The sequence below is a fragment of the Falco punctatus genome, assembly GCF_963210335.1.
Source record: "Falco punctatus genome assembly, chromosome: 12".
NCBI lineage: Eukaryota > Metazoa > Chordata > Aves > Falconiformes > Falconidae > Falco > Falco punctatus.
The window spans coordinates 20,697,228-20,714,501 of NC_137592.1; the positions used below are offsets into that span (position 1 = coordinate 20,697,228).

Consider the following 17,274-nt stretch of genomic DNA (forward strand, 5'->3'; position numbering starts at 1 on the left):
CTCTAGGACAGAAGGCTACTCAAACAGATACAGAGCCTCAGTCATTTAGTTTTAGACAGTCAAACTGTCTAGACCCACCATAATTGTACAATTCTCTGAGACACTGTCTGTGACTTCTATCAACAACTTGAATCTACTCCTTTTTCATACCGTCCTCACTGTCTCTGTTCTGGCAAAAATGCCCACATAAATGCACTATTGATCTTTATCCCATCATGCCTGAATACTTTAAGAAACTTCCAAGTCATGTTCATATCTCTCCCGAAGCCCACCTGAGCTGCAAAGGGCACATGAATCACTGGGTTCATCCATTTCCCCTCCCTTCATATTTAACAACTTTCCACACCACACCAGTTCCACTGAGCACAGAGCCAGCACTGGAGATGAAGAGCTCAGACAAACCAGCCTAAGTCAGCAACATTTAATACACAAATAAAGTAGCATTACAATGTATGGAGCATGGCTGCTATAATTTGCCATATGAAAACTTCCACTAAACTTTTTAATCCAAAACTACAATATATAATCCAAAACCCTGGACTGCAGGCTGCACATCGCTTGGAGCCAGGAATGCTCTGAGCCCAGAACAGCTAATGACAACAGTCACCAAACAAAAACCAAAGTCTCCAGGAACAAGCTTACTTCTCCCACAATATTCTCTGCTGAGCCTCCTCAAAAAGAGGCAGAATATAAACTGTAATCTCCAGCTCCTCTCCTAATGCTTCTCCATGGGAACGAAGCCGCTACTGACCTTTAGTACATAATGTATATAATAAACCTATCAGGGAAATTGGAAGAAATGCCCTATAAAGTTGTTTTTCTTTCTGTTCAGACTTTAGTGGGGAAAAATATCTGGTATTTTTAAGAGCCCTAAAGCTCAGAGCAGTTTCACAGCAGGTATGTCTTTTCTAATAAGACATCTTCTTTCTTCCTTATGCTCTTAAATGCTCCCCAAACAGCAACATCTGAAACAGAAAACTCACTAATGGAGTCAATCTGACATTTTCACTAGTGTTTCTAAGGCTATTTAGTAGTAATAGCTCACACATGCTGTACAAATCCTTGTCTCACAAATGTAGTGAGGTCTCAACACTTGTTATAATGAAATATCCTATTCCTCTTCTATGGAAGCAGAAGTTATACACAAAGACAATTAAGGAAATGCCCACAGTCATATAAAAGGCAGATTCAGAAACCAAAATTAAGATTCCTGGTTGTAGCATTGGAACAGTGGTCAGTATTTCTAAATACAATATGACCTATCTATACCATGAAGAGCCTTTAAACATAATTATGACCTAAATCTTGCAATTTCTTGGTTCCAATTTATTCCCTTCCATCTGGCTGCTGATACCTCTTTTTGAAGAGGCTGTATTTCTTTATTACAAAAATATTTTTCAAGGCTTTCCTCAAACTTCTTTGTTTCAATTAGGACAAAAAAATTGTTGTTTAGTTTCCAGCATAGATTTAATGACACAAAGAAAAATGTGCCTAGAAATAATTACAGGGACAAATCATAAATTTGCAGTCATGCCAACTCTCAGGGCATGCTACAAAACCAAATACAGTTACACGGGGAAATGTATGATTACACCGAGTGAGTGCTGAATTTTCAGCTGTTTCTGCATGCATACTCAACAGCAGTGAAATGAACTAACTACCCCCAAAGTAATCAGTCACTGTCAGTGCTTTCACTCTGGATTTTTATATGCAGTGAGCTAACTACTTGCTTTTTCAAACCCAGATGCCTGAAATTACATCCCTCAGTCCACAAGTTTTATCTACAGAGGTATTAAACTCCTACTAGTCTCATTGACATTTCTGTTAACATGGAGAATAAAGCAGACTTCTCATAAGAATTAGGTAGGCACATATAGGAAAAACATCCCAGGGTATATATTATTGCTGGCATTGGAAATTAAACATGAAATGCTGCAAAATGGTCACATCAGAACTATTCATTATGATATAGCAGTCTGTAAAAAATGGAAGGGATGATTAGAAAGTGGACAGAAATAAATGAATACATAATTCTAAAATAACTTGTGAGCTCTTTATCCCATCTGGACCATTTTATGCTCACTTAAAGAGTAAGAAAACAGAAAGCATCCAACTGCTCCACTTCGGTTAAGCATGTCTTCTGCTTTTGCAGAGAGGGAGACACCATTTGTAAGGAACTTCCTCATGTCTTTGCATGGAGATAGGGCCACAGCATATAGGGACAGACTGTTTCTGAGGCAGCACAGTGACTTAGGATGGAGGGGCTTTCACAATTAGTGAGAACATATAAGGCGATTTAAAGATTTGAAATCTAGAATGTGCTGCCTAGAACTGAGGGATGGCATGTCAGCAAAAAATAGTTTTTCATAAAGCCAACATGTAATCAGTTTGATAGCTGACACTATTTCAGTATATCATATTTCATGTGCTTTACTGCTCTTTTCTTTTGCAACAAATCTTGAAGAAACAAGGTTTACAAGATAGCTATGGAAAGAGCTTGGGGACAGAAGGCTCAAGAAACACTCTGGGAGAATGAGATGGTCTGATTTCTTGACAGGAAAGCTTAGGCACATCCCTGGGGCGGGGAGAGGGGGGTTACCATCTAACATGTGAGTCTGGGAAAGCAAATACACTCCCATATACCTGGTATGCCAGGGGCAGTCCTCTTTTACCTGCCCTCTTTATTGCTATCAGAAGTACAATATTCCCAGCAAGTTCCAACTCTTCCTTAGGTGATGTCTGTGGAGGCTGTAACCACCTGTATGTTCACCGGCTGTTTTCCTGCAAGCCGCACTCTCCATTTTTGCACACCTTCATATTCTCAGCCTTAGTACAGTCTCTATTGCTGAACTGAAATCAACTTCCTCCAAAACCTGTAATTCCTTTTTTTAAATATTTACAAAGTCATTCAGTAAACATGATGTATTTTTCAGCTTAACATGATATCATCAGATTCTAATTTAAAGCTGAACAGAGCTATACAATCCATAAATAACACATTGCTCTGATACAAATATTTAATAGCTACAAAAATGGATTTTATTATTGAACTATTGAAATAGATCTGCTGAACATGTAAGAAAATACTAGATTTGATGTTTCATTTAGTGATATATTACCTGGAGATACATACAAAAAGCTTTTAGCTGACTAGCTTAGAATCACCATCTTCCATTTTGCTGCTGTATTTTTTACCTTTACCATCATTAAACATGCTGTGTCCTTGCCTCACAGTATTACTAGAACATAAGAGCTCTGGAAACACACCAACTCGCACTTCCTGAGATATTGTTGAAAGCCAATGTACAGGCCAAGATGAAATATACATAACAATGTCTAAATATAAGCCATTAGCCTGATAAGAAATGCTCGGTTCCTTTGGAAGCACAAAGCTTCAACTCTGACATGTGTGGGATCCCAAAATATTGGATCCTTCTCATCATAGCTCATTATCTCAAGTTCACAAGCACTAGGGCAGCTGCAGCTTTCATACAAGGGATAAGTATTAGGGTTAAATAAGGACTCGGTCACGTAGGCTATTAATAATATCAGATACATGTCAGATACTTCATCATTAAAGAGGTCTCTGCTCTGCGGTAACAGGTAATCAAATCATCATCCTGGATCACACTGAAGGTTCTTTTCATGCAGACGCAGTTTTCAAACTGCTGTTATGCTATCACTGGGCAAGTGTCATTAACATCAAAATCAGTAACGAGCTAAAACCCCACCACAGGCCAGGGCCTGCTGACAAGTGTCAAAATACAGCTCTTGTCCTGAAGTACTTAAAGCCTAAATACATTTTTTTTTTTATGTCCATCTTTACCTGAAAGTAAATGAAACTGTTAGAAAGTGCCTGTATATCACAAGCAAGAAAGGACAGTGCTCTGTAGTAAGCGTAGGATGTATGACACTTTACATTGGCCCTAAGTATACATAGGTCACTTTACTATTGTCCTGTGCACGTCGTCCCTGTTTTGCGGTACAGCTGGAGTTCTCCAGAAAGAGGAAAACTAGCAAAGTTATGTTTACAGGTAGCACTGACAGAAGTTAAGCTGCAAACTTAGAAGTTTACAGTTGCTTCTCATTGTTAGATTTGTGTTGCTTCTTGGTCAGAATGCAAACAAGTACTTTGACTTTTTTGTACCCCAAGTTCCTTGCAACTCACGGAGAACGTTCATAGTTCTGCTTGCCTAAAAGATCACACTGCCCACCCTGGAGACTTGGCTGTTCGCTATCCTTTCTCCAGCACATGAAGTCTGAACTTACTTGTTAGCTTGACACTGGAATTCTTGACCTGTGGAGACATGTATTCCCTTGAGCTGAGCAGGATACTCAAGGCCTCTCAGTATTTGTCTCTTATCCTACAGGTGCTATATACCTTTATTTATTTATTGTAAAAAAACCCAACAATTTCAACAAGGACATGCATTTTAGTAGAAAGCCCTACCAATGGCTTTCTTGTATTCCAACAGGCTTTTCTAAATTCAAGTGATCTGTTTTATTCTGATAATAGAAAAAAAAAAACCACCTCTATCACCTTTGTATTACTTTAGAAGGTAAAGATTGCTACTATACATGAAACAAAACATTTAAAAATCTATTGGAATACTCATTGCACCGAGTACCTTCTGATGAAATGTCTTAATATGTTATTCTCCTCTGCTGTGTGTGAATATATATAATAATATTCTAGACCTTTATTTTATATCTCACCCTAGCCAAAAAATAACTTTCCAATACAGCTGTAGTTAAGCATATCCATAATTACAGGACAAAGTATATATAAATATTTCTAATTACCTGCAAAGTGAGTTTGATGAACCTGTGAAAATTAAGAAAAAAAAAACCAACAAACAAACACAAACCAAACCAAAACAACCAGAAATATTGCAGTGTGGAAATAAATCACCAATGACCTTAACACTGATTTTTAGTGTTATCCAAAAATAAAATATGGAATGTTCAGACCAGATCTTTTTAATGTTTCCAGGCCCAGATTAGAATAAATCTAATGTAAAGATTTTCTTTTTCTTTGTGGTGTTTCTTAATTTCTCTGGAGGAGCTTGCTTTTCAATAAACTGTATTAAGTATTTAGGTTAAATAGTGGAAAAGTAGGAATCTTTTTCTTAAAAGCTTGAAAGACAAAAAAGCTTTCAAAACAAAAAATTTCCTTCTTTTCCTGCAGATTTCTTCAGATTGCTTTCAGTGTTTCCTGAAAGTGGCATTGCTGAGACAAATCATTTGCAGAAACATTTGCTTCTTCCACTTAATTCAATAAAATGGAAAAGAAATTTGAATGGCAAAACCTTTATCTACAATAAAAGGGTTAGCATCCCATCCAGATTGTCTGGAGATGGGTGTAGATACTGGGTGCTTTTTAATCTGTTAAACAGCAGTAGCTTATTCAGTCCACCACCATCCCATGGGCACATGGACCTTCTCACACATTGTTCAAAGACTACGTACAAAATGGCCTTCCATTGAAAACTGAAATGATACATTCAAAACACTGCAGAGCAGAGAAAGACAGCTTTAGCTTTTTAACTTTAGTGAGTTTTTCCAGCTCCTAGTTGGCATTATTGCTTGAAATTACTCCATGGGTGTTCCCCCACGGTATCTCAGAACAAACTACTCTGGTTCACCAAGGTGATTGCGCTGTCTCTGCGCATCACTCTGAGCTGGTAAACAACTACAGCTAATTCCATATACTAGCAACACACAGCACAAATCTTGAATTTCACCACCTACACTGAAACGCCATTTAGTCCTCCAGCTCTTTTAAATCAAATCAGTTGTGAAGGAGAATTACTGGAAATTAAATCCAGCTATAACTCCAAGAACACCACAAAAAAAAAAAAAAAAAAGGCATTTTATTAAATTTAAGGTTGTGATAACTGGTTTGTTTCACTATGGTCAGTGTTTTAAAAACACATAGGGGAGAAGAAATGTAACAGCCAGTACTAACTATATAAAAGATATAGAGTAAGCTGGTACTACAGTCCTAATTCCACTTACATTAGGATATGTAAGGGATGACTTGGCAAAGGCTCAGAGATGACACATCAGATTTTACCAGTTCAAAAGCTGGTCTCAGGACGAAGAATATGCCAGCAAGAACTAGGTGGTCTATTGCATGCTGTTTGAATGCATTTTTAACAGGTGTGGATGAAAAACACTTCTGAAAACACCTTTAAAAAGCAACTCCATAAAGATACACAAATAATACATGCATCTTTCAATCTCAGGTAAAAAGTCCTGATAATGACCATAGCACTGTTTACTGTTACAACTGACTTTTGACTAGATAATATCTGTAAACTGAACCCTTCAAGCTTTAAACAACAATAAAATGCTTGCAAAGATCAAGGGAAAAAAGCATCACTGACAGCCCTCTGCCTTACTTACAGATGAACGCCTGAAAGAAACACCTTTCCCACTAAATTCCGCTTCTGTTATGGAGCCGTTTTCCTTCTCAGGCTGGTTAAATGATCATCGCGGAGAAATAAAACAGAAAAAATCCTTGAGTATGTTTGGAGATAACTTTGAAACAGAGGTAGGGGGGAAACAGGGTGGGGTGGAGCGCGTGTCTAATTTCTCTGGCTGTTCAGACTGATTGAATCCAGACCTGGGAATAGTATGTAGTCAGCAGAGAAAGTTACGTACCCCTAGAGAACAACCGTCTTAGCCTGACCTGCCCTTCAGAAGTGCCTGCCTTCATCCACTGATTTCACTAGCTTAAGGCAGGAGCTTCCTAGCTCAGAAACTTCCATTCATGGAATCAACTTGAACCTTATTTCCACTGGGATTAAGCCAGCTCACTCTCTCCATAGCCCTATCCCTCCATATCTCCCAAATCAGAAACGCCGCCATGATACAAATACTACTCGCAACCGTGTTTGGCTTCCCTATGTGTTTGAACAGCATTCTTGGTGCCAAGTCTAATCTGGGATCTGGGTGTGGAAATACACTTTTTTTTTTCCCCCTCCCTCCCCCTCAATCTACATAAAGTGGAAACAAGGAAAACTGGACAGCACCCGAGAGCCTGGGCTGTGCTAAAGCATCGCATTTCTCAGTTTAGTCAAACACAGACTAGCTTGGGTGTAAATAAAGCTGTCACTCGTTTGATATCTGTGTTATATGCACAATAGTTTACAAAACATACTCTTTCCCTGGGTTACTTGGAGTCACACTCTGAAGGATCCAATACATTTGACAGCAAAGTGACAGAGAGCGTGGGACTGTCTCGAAGAACACAGAAAGGGCAGATAATGAGAAAAATAAGGTCCAATCTGCAACTTTTTTAATGGTAATGGAAGAATCTTCTCTACTTCGACAGGCTCTTGACAGGGCCCAGAGTTCATGAGGAGGAAGTGCCTGTTCCAAGAACAGAAGCAGGAAGGATATAGATGCAAAGCTGAGAGTGGGAGGAGGCAGAAGGAGTAGATAAGTGAGGATGCAGAGAAGCATAAGGAGTGGCAGGTGTGATCAGTTCCCTTTTTATCAGCAGGAATCAATATGAGAATACCAAACGTAATGTGAATTTTAATGTCTGTAAAAATAACATCATCATCTATGAATATTTTTGCATAAAAATAGAACGTTTTAAATGCTGTTGGAAGATGAATATGTGCACTTTGGTCACTGGGATGAATCCATTACTTTTCTTACCTTTTTCTTTTCATTTGTTTTTTTTTAAAGGTTATAGCTTACGGACCAGGAACAACTGAGAAAAGCAAAAAGAATTCAGATATCTGGATATGGCAGCTGGTATGTGGCACATTTCTTAACCAATGAGTTCATGTTTCAGTTCAAACTGAACAGTAGTAAAGCCTTCTAGCACCAGCAACAGAAATTAAAATTATTACCTTCTTTCTCATATAAAAGATCATCAACCATCCTTCAGCTTTAAACTATCATGAAAAATAACTGTAGACTACTGCCACCATAAAAATAGTCTCTTTTTTTCCTTGTCTTGTACACTTCCTCCATCAGGTCTGGGTGGGGTTTTTAATATACCCTACCTAAGGTATATCCTGTAAATATACCAGAACACCTCCAAGTGATAAAAAAGCATCACCTATTACTTCTGCCTTGAGGCATTTGTCCTCCTACTGCAGTCAAACTGGAATCAGGTAGAATGAGCTAATAACCAAGTTCTCAGACTTTTTTATACTAAAGCACAATGGTAGATCATCCAGAGGCTCTTCATTCAGCTGGCTTCTAGGAAACACGTGCAGCCCAAGAGAGAAACAGAGAAAAGCTAGTTTTCATTTACACAATTCAGGCCAGTTTGGGAGGCAGATATTTCTATCAGTTCCTGTTCTTTTGACATTCTCAGGGACTATGAAATACTAATTTGACATAACAATCTTGAAAGACATTTGTTTACACTGCAGCTGACAGCAGCCTATGCAATCAAGACCTCATTGCTGGCAAGAACCTGGCTCCTCTGCTTGAAAGATAATGACAAGTCCATTCCCGTGTGGATGGGCTCCTGTTTGTGATTTCTGTCAGCTCGCTGCTGACTTGTGAACTGCTTCCAAGACTTGAAAAGATATTAGGAATCAGAAAAGTAGAAGAGGAGCTTGTAGTACTCCAGGAGGTTACCTCTGTAATTCTCAGCACCATACCAACTTGCAGCCTGCGAGGTTAGACGGGTAGCAGTGTAGCCCCAAGAGTCAGGTTGCTGCTTTATGATGAGGAACAACGAACCGTGAAGCATATTTTCATTGATGCTAATAGTGTCAGACAGGGAAGATCAGCTGAATATTTAGCTAGGCCTCATGAAAGAGAGCAGGTTTGAAGTGCTCTTTCAGTGGGAAAGATCTGCATACTTACCTGCAGCACGCACTTTCTGCTAGTGACAGGACATGGAAAATTAAAAGCTGGTTATCTGTCGTTTCCCTTCAGGAGGGCACATCGACTGTTACCATGGATGGCAAAACCCTGACTCTGTCTGCTGGTGACAGCCTGCTTGTCCGTGCCCAGTCTGTGTGAGTAGAGATGAACAGTGGTTCAATGATGATTTCCGTGCTTCCAACAACATAAATTCTCTGTATTTGGTCCACACCAGGCTGGGCATCAGCTGCTGCAGAAAGACAGCATCTGTGAATGCAGGATTTGCAATAGCCTCCATTATTCCTCAGGGCAGAAGTTCTTCAGAAGGAAACAAAGTCAGACATTCATTCTAGTTCACCTCTTACAATTGAAGCTGGGGAAAATAAAAAAGATAAACACTACCAAGAAAAAGCAGCAATCAAAAGACCAGGCATAAAGGTAGATGGCATGGATACACCAATCAGCAATTCACAGCAGATCCTCTAAGCTTCAGACCAGGCTTAATCAACATCAATGCAGCGATATTTGGGGTTCAGACTAAGAACACAGCCCTCTTCCTGGAATAGGATGCATATGGCTGTTTCATAATCATGACACATGTGATATATGTAAAGGAAAAAAAAAAAACCAGTGAAAATAGTTCCCAGTGAGAACGGAGAGGGAAAATACTCGCCAAATCTTGTGAAGCATGGCATAAGCTGATAAAGTGCCCACCGTCAAGAAGATGAAGGATGATGTAAACTAACTGGTAACGCAATGCAGCAGATTATAGGGAGGTGATAAAAGTTGCTGCCTTTCCTACAGGAAAAAAAAATGTAATAAGTAGTAGTGCTGACATTTGCACCTTTTGTACAGCACTGACAACAGTTGCTGAAAGATCTGAGACCATCCAGCTGTGCACAGAACTGTTCTCTGCACTTGTGATTCCAACACGTAGCCATGTCCTCCCTTTACCATTAATTCCATCACTTCTGTGAATCAGTTAAATTAATTCCCAGTCCTGCAGCCCAATCAATGAGCATGTGTTTTCAAAATCATGGCATAATGCATGTGCAGAGATCTGCCAGCACAGTCCATATTGCATTAAGATGTTCATCAGATCTGTACAGCAGACACCTTTTATTGTATGCATCACCATTGCACACTGATTGATCTCTGGCTGTCTGTGCAACTGGCACAGAAACAGCTAGTAAAAAAGCGATGGCCACAAGAAAAATACTATTGAGTTCATACTTATTTCATTAAAATAGTATCTGTATCGAGGCGATTCTGTTCCAATCCTCATGTCACCGAGATCAGAATAGATGTCTTCCCCCTTGGCTCAGGTAGATATACATTCTTCCCCACCATGTCATGATGTCTGGTTTATGTTAGTGATGGTGAAGAGTAATTCCCTGAAACATCACAAGATATACCAGTATGGAAAGAACAAGTGTAATCAGAAAAGAACCTGTTTGTTTTCCCCTACTTTTCAGCAGTGTCAATGTTTAGTTCTCCCCCATACACACTGGATTATCTCTCCTTCTATTTTTCCAGGTACTGCTGGAAGAGAACAGAAGAATGTGTTGCACTCTGCATTGCTCAGGATCCAAATCGCAAGCAGCCTTATACCTAGCTCCTGTCCCAGCTGACTTCAATGATAACTATGTTTTAACCTAGTTGCCTTATCTTAATGATCTTTTAGTCAAAATGCCTAGAAATTTGAGTAGTCAAATATGATTACACTGAATTAAGTGGAATCAAGTGCTGTGCCAAGTTAAAACTTTTTTCCCCCCAAGTGGAGTTTCAGCAAAATCTACCATCAATAGTTTTTTTAAAAAACAATATTTCATATCTGAAAGAAGATGAAAACATATCTAAGTAGCAGGATTACTTATGTGATAATATATATGATATTATCTAGAATAAGTTAAAGACTTTTCAAATGAAGTCTCTGCCACAAAATGTAGGAAAAGATTGGACAGATACTGGCATGCCTGCTTAGGAAACAGTCTTAATTTCTTTGTCTCAGTTTTGTCATTTGTAATAAATTGGGTATAACGCTAGTTACCTAGCCCACAGTATGACAGCTTTAATTGGCAGTGGCTCACAGATGTCCCGAGATCTCTGGCTAAAAAGCCCTTTAAAAAACAAAACAAACTATCTGCTGCTGTGCTCAAGGATCTCAGGGAAAGAGCCTGCAACATCAAGCATTACTTAGATCACCACCTGCACTTGCTTCAGGTAATTTACTAGCAGTTTACCAAATCCAGCAATGCAGTAGCAATCACAGTTATCAGTACCATGCCACACTGGATGCTGTCTATACACTACACTATCAAGAACATAGCACTGCAATATGACTAACACAAGAGCATCTGGGTCCTGAGTGTTCCTGTGCAGCAGAAATCTCAAGTCAAAGTAGCCCAAGAAGTGTGTTGGGAGAAAAGGGAACAGAAAAATTACTATAATCAGTTCCTACTGAGTGCTGCTTCTTTTTGAACAGAGGTTTCCTGCAGAAATAACAAGTGTCAAATTATCTTTTCCTGCTTTTATTCCATGAACTCTCCAGAGGGGGATTTGTTTTGTTTGTTTTTCAGTTGTTTTGTTTGGGTTTTTTTTTTTTAAATTGTCCTTCACATTATCATCATCAGAAAACAGGTTGCTTAAATGTCTGCAACTAATATCAATTACATGTTTGAGAAAGCAAAAAGTTACCATTTCTTGATTTTTAAAATAATTCTAATTAAGTTCAGAAAAAAATTTCTTTATCTATCACCTACAAAGCTCATTAAACTGAGTTGTCATGTGTGTTTTACTCAAATGTTCATTCTTTTGATAAGAAAGGCTCAGATGGTTTGACTTTAATTTATAGCTTCTATTTAAGTTCACTAGCTTTTCTAGTAAAGCATACAGCAGAGTTTTGCTATATCCTCCTAATAACAGGGGCCCTAATTTAAGGAATTGAGCCTAGTCCTTAATTCTGTTATAGGTGTGAACTGTCACACGTGAAGAGGAGCTGTAACACCCCCTTCAAACAAGGGAGTCATTTATCCGATTACCATTGGTATTGGTGTGCTGCAGAATTGCCTACTCCTTCAGTGAACATCTATGGTTGAGGGATCTAGGGTACCAAAGTGTTACATTTTTAGTCCACCAGTTAGAGGGTAACCACAGAAATATTTCTATATTTCATACTGAATGATAAGTGAATAAAACACAGTAACAGGTAGAACAATGTCCAGAAAAATCAACAGTTCTTCACCCACCCAGGGGCACTAACTGCCATGAAAATTTCAGAATAAAAATTAATGTACCTCTGGTTAGGTACCTCCCAGGATTTAAAATTAAAACTCCACTCAAAATACATTTGTGATGAAGTCGTTTTTTTATGACAATTTGTGCTTGAACACCTGAATTCTACCCAAGCCCTGTGCTAGGCACCTGAAATCAGAGCAAGAACCAGACCAGAAGCATTAAGCTAGAGCTGCACCACCCACAGTTCTGCCACTGCCTGTGCTCAGAAACCAGAACTGAGCAGGTCGTCAGTAATCTTGTGATGAGCTGCTGTCGTGTAAAAACTAGGTAAGAGGTGTCCAGTCCCATAAGTATGAGTAAGAATCAAGATCAAACAAGCACGAGAATATTTGTAACAAGGTTTACGCACCAAGCACTAGGAGAAAAGATTTTTGTGTTCTAGTGTCTCTTTTGACTATTGAAGTTCTTTTTCTTCCCCTCACCTTGCACTCCCAATCAATAATTACTTGGTAGCCAGAGCACAAATGGAAGCACAGAGAGAACCTGTGATTTACTCATTTCCAAGATGCTTAACAGTGCAATTTAGAAACCTGCAATTTCTCTTTTTCCAAGACTTCAAATAGTTCCAGGAGGTTCCTTATCAGTCAGTGAATCTTTTATTCTTCTTCTGTATTATGGATATTGTAAACTGCCCCAACAACGGTACATTTTAATTAGAAGCACCCATGTTCCTCTGCTTGTGACGAAGTTGCCCAGATAAGAGTTTGATTCCCAGAGCCCTTTTAGCTGCCAGGTGCTGTTTCTGTGTATGTGTGGTCAGCTCAGTAGATATTTGGCATCGGGTTGTTGGGATCACAGTCTGAGGACCCCAATGCTAATCTCGCCTCATAAAGAAGGATTCCAGGTTTAGGTCCAGTGGCGAAGGCTTAGTTAGGTGCCTAAATTGTCTGCAGAGTGCCCTAATGCACCCCTATTGACAGTGTGCTTGTATGCATGGCCATGACAACACACCGGCGCAAAACCATGCCCTATGCCTATACGTGACTTCCTTACAGCCCTTTTTATGCAAGGTGCACCCGCACCCTGACTTGGGCACTCATTTTCTGTCTGAATTGTACAGATATTATGTCACCTCATACTTAATAAATTTACTACATTTTTGGCAGGAGCGTGCTAACCTCACTAGTACAGTACTGCATAGACAATCCACTGTTGCTCACTGTTTCTGCAAGGCTCAGAAGCCTTTAGACAAATGTATATTCTAAGCAGTATTACAATAAAGCCTACACAGAGCAGAAGCCATTCATTAATTAATTGTTACTTTTAAACACATGCAGGATTGTCTGGAGTCACAAGTTGGAGCTGACTTGAAAGCTTAGAAACACACACAAAGGAGTTTGAGCCTACCTACATGCATCCACAGAGAGTTACTCCAAGCCTGAATCTCACCCACCCTGGAAGTCAGCAGCATCCTTTCACTTCAAATGCAGCCCAGTCTTGCCAGTTGTTAAATATAAAGAGAGGCTACAGATGTTCAGTATCCTTAAAATGTTTAATCCCAATGAGAAAACTGGTAAGTTTTGTGAAGATAATGCTCCTTTTTAGCTATATAGATCAAAACTATTTAAAATTACTGTCTCCTATTGCCATTAGGCTAGACAGGTCTGACCTGATAGAGTACTTAAGTTCTTATTTTTGAGTGATGCTGACTTACATGAATTATGGAAATAAACTGATAATATCTAACTATACTCCTGCTTATTAAGTGTTGAAATATGAGACCATAACAAAAATATGTTGATTAGCAAGGTTACATTATACACCAACACCAGTTCAAAACAACTGATATTGCCTGAAGTAATCATAATACTTAAAAAAGAAATAATCCTATTACAGTAAATAAAGCTTAAGTTTTCACTAGCTATTTCTGTAATATTGAAATAAGACCTACAAAAAGCAAGTTTATGCAAAACACGTATGTTTATGGTTCTGAGAGAACTACAGAAGACAACAATGACCCTCACAGATCACTAGTAAACATATTGGAGATCAATCGAAGAACTCAAGATTGTTCCATTAAAAAAAACACAACAAAACCAAACAAAAACACCAAAAAACCCAACCAAAACACAAACCAACAAAACCCAACCCCTCCCCCAAAAAAACGAAACACAGAACAGTTAAGGCAAGATAATGATCTAACGGTAACTACATTTCATCCTGCAATGCATAAATTGACAGCTTATAAAAGTCAAGAAAGGAACTCTTCTTCCTCCATGCTTGCTTTAATTTTAGATCTTGCTTGTTCTTTTGAAATTACAAACCTTAGCAGAGGCAGAAAACTAAACTAGGTGGATGAGTAAACTGGTAAAATCAGGTGTGTTGTAGTAAACTCTTTCCTCAAACCTACACGGTATTTACTCACACCTGTAAACCAACCTTATCTTACTCCATGAGGATAATAAATGCTTTCATTCTGTTGTTAAAAACATCCATTGTACTGTTTTCTCTCCAGACAAATATATATGTTATAGAACAGATGCACAGAAAGCAACCCTCCCACCACCATTGCACATAAGTAAAGGAAGAAAAATTACTTAAGCTATTTAACAAATTCCTACAAAAACAGCTTCTGTTCATAATGCAGACATTTCAGGGCTTTGGGGTTTCTTTTTAGGTGTTTTATTTTCAGTTAGCAATCCGGAGTGTGCTTGAATGAACACTTCAGGCTAATGAAGGCCATCACCTTCTGGTCTGTATCTGATTGAATACACAAGTACTAGTAGAGCTGCTCTCCAACATCAAAGGACAGAGAATAATAGCTGGTTGGAACCAAAGTGAAACCCTTGATTTTAAAGCAATAATGAAGACAAAGTTAATATCTACCCTGCAGCTCAGAGTAAATACCTGACCTACAGGTCCTAGTGCTATCTGGTACAGAAAGATCTTATGCTGGGTCCAGTGAGCAATATTTTCAGTGATGGTCCAGAAAGTGTGGAAATGCATAAAACCTCTCCTTTTTAAATGCTACTGGAATTTTGATTGAAGCTTGAAAGCTAGGGTAATACACACACACATGAAGTCAGTTTATATTCAGCACCCTTCCAGAAACAAGCCCTGAAAAAGCGAAGTCATTAGGCAAATCGATCCTAATGCACACATCAGATTCCCCTCTGCAGACAGCTCTCCTGTTTGGGGTCTATAAATCGTAGAACAGTTCTTTCTAAATTGCTGTTGCTCTAGGTTAAATACATCTCCAAGATCTTTGGCCTGATCATTCATTGTAAGTTCCATCAGAACCACATGCTGGAAGATTTGAACACTGCTTTGTATTTTTAGAGTTGCTAAACAGGTGCACATACATGACCATTACACAGCTAAATAAAAAAATTATGTCCTTGATTTGGGAGATAAATTAAACTTAAGTTGCAGCAAAATTATTGCCTTTTTTTTTTTTTTATGAAGCACCCCACACTTCACTTTTTCCAAAAGCCAAGCAAAGCTTATTCTCTTCTTGCAAATCACAGCTGGAGAGTGATAAACCCATTTTACCCAGTAGCCCCAAGAAAAGAGCAGTCTCGCAAGAAACAGAAGCCCCAGAACAGCTCCCACCCCTACCAAGGGGAAGCAGGTTAAACTCAGATCTTTGCTGTCCTGCAGGAGCATCCCAGTGACAGGATCTGCTGTTAGAGGCTTTTCCACCCCATCCTGGTACGGCTTCACAGTATTACAAGGTCAGCTAGGCCAGGTGGGAAGCACCACAGTGTTGCTAGCAAGCTGTAAGATAATTCCTGCTCCCCAAATAAGAAAACAGTACTCTATAAAACAGAAGCAAGTGCTGACAAAAAGCACATATCGTAACACCTCAGCCGCTGTTCCATGGCGATCGTTTGCCTGAACACATTTGTGATCTGTCTATATCATCTTGGCATACATTACAAAAAGAAGGTGAACAACACATTTTGACTTGGGGGGGGAAAAAAAAAAAAATCATCAACAGATTGTCAAACCACAAATAGATCAGCTTTGTTTATGACAACCTGAGAAAAAAAGTTAACAGTTGCTTATTGCTTCCTGATACTGGTAATAAACAACACAATGGTTCAAACCCTACATGCTTTATTACCGAGTGGCAAATAAACAGTCAATGGACAGGTCGCCTTATCAGACAATATCTTGTTATTCTCTTCAGAAGGAGAGCAGTAAACACTGAACAAAACTGAGTAAGCTTCACAGAATGACAAGAATTCATTTTTTTTATCCACCAAAACCTATTAGATTATCTTTACTTTTAAACCAAGATAGGAGACTGCATGCCAGCACCGGAACCAGGAGTCAGATCGCCTTATTCCATCAGACTTAGAGTTTAAAACGAAAATTAACCAACTCTGGCTTCTATTTCCAATATGGATGACAACGTTCAGTTGTCTGAAGCTATTTATTTCATCTTTCAGATATAAGCTAGGCAATTTACACCCAATTTTTCAGTGAAAGTAATTTGCCACTACTTACATCTTTGCCGTTTTAGATGCAGCTGCCCTGATTTATGCCAGTATGTTAACAGAATCAGACTGCTACACGACAATGAAGAAACGTGGCTGTGCAGTGTTCTGCACCCCCTAAAATACAATTGTATCGTTACACAGAGTTTACTTATATTGTATATATGCGCACACACATTATAAACACACACACAAACAGACCTATATATGCCTTAAGAGTATTTTTATGCAGGAATGGGTTGTATTTTGCCCATATTGGTGAAATTAGTGCCAAGCATACTGTATGTGCTTGGCATTTTGTAACATGACCGGCCCATTATTGGCAGAGACAGAGATTGATACTAAAGGTCATTTTTATTTATGTCAGACACAGGATGTTTCAGGAGCTTTTATGAAGCAGCTACATCTGTGCTCTCTGTGGGTTGGATCCACTCCATACATACTGCTGGAGGACAGAAAAAGCAGATCGTACAGGAGGGAAGCACTATCCTGGGCTTCACTGGAAGCCAACTACACTAAATGCTCCACCTAACCCAGCCTTTTCAGGGAGGCTGTGCAGCTCACAGCTGCTCCTCATGGAGGGCCAAAGGTTGTTTTTTGTTATCAATTTTAATCTAACAGAAAGGTTTCATGGTATTTATTTCCTCTACAGCAAAATTAACTCTACTTGCAAAGCTTCCTCCCCCTCAGAGGG

At 39.0% G+C, this 17,274-nt stretch overlaps 1 protein-coding gene across 1 annotated transcript in view; it reads left to right on the top strand.

Moving 5' to 3' along the window:
• Positions 1-14,206, top strand: part of HAAO (3-hydroxyanthranilate 3,4-dioxygenase) — a 41,177-nt gene extending 26,971 nt beyond the window's left edge. Inside the window, exons 7-10 of the mRNA XM_080408624.1 lie at positions 6,411-6,556; positions 7,702-7,770; positions 8,914-8,996; positions 10,378-14,206. Coding sequence (XP_080264750.1) covers positions 6,411-6,556; positions 7,702-7,770; positions 8,914-8,996; positions 10,378-10,456 — 377 coding nt within the window. The 3' untranslated portion in view covers positions 10,457-14,206. The remainder of the gene's footprint in view (positions 1-6,410; positions 6,557-7,701; positions 7,771-8,913; positions 8,997-10,377) is intronic.
• Positions 14,207-17,274: the final 3,068 nt, after the last annotated feature.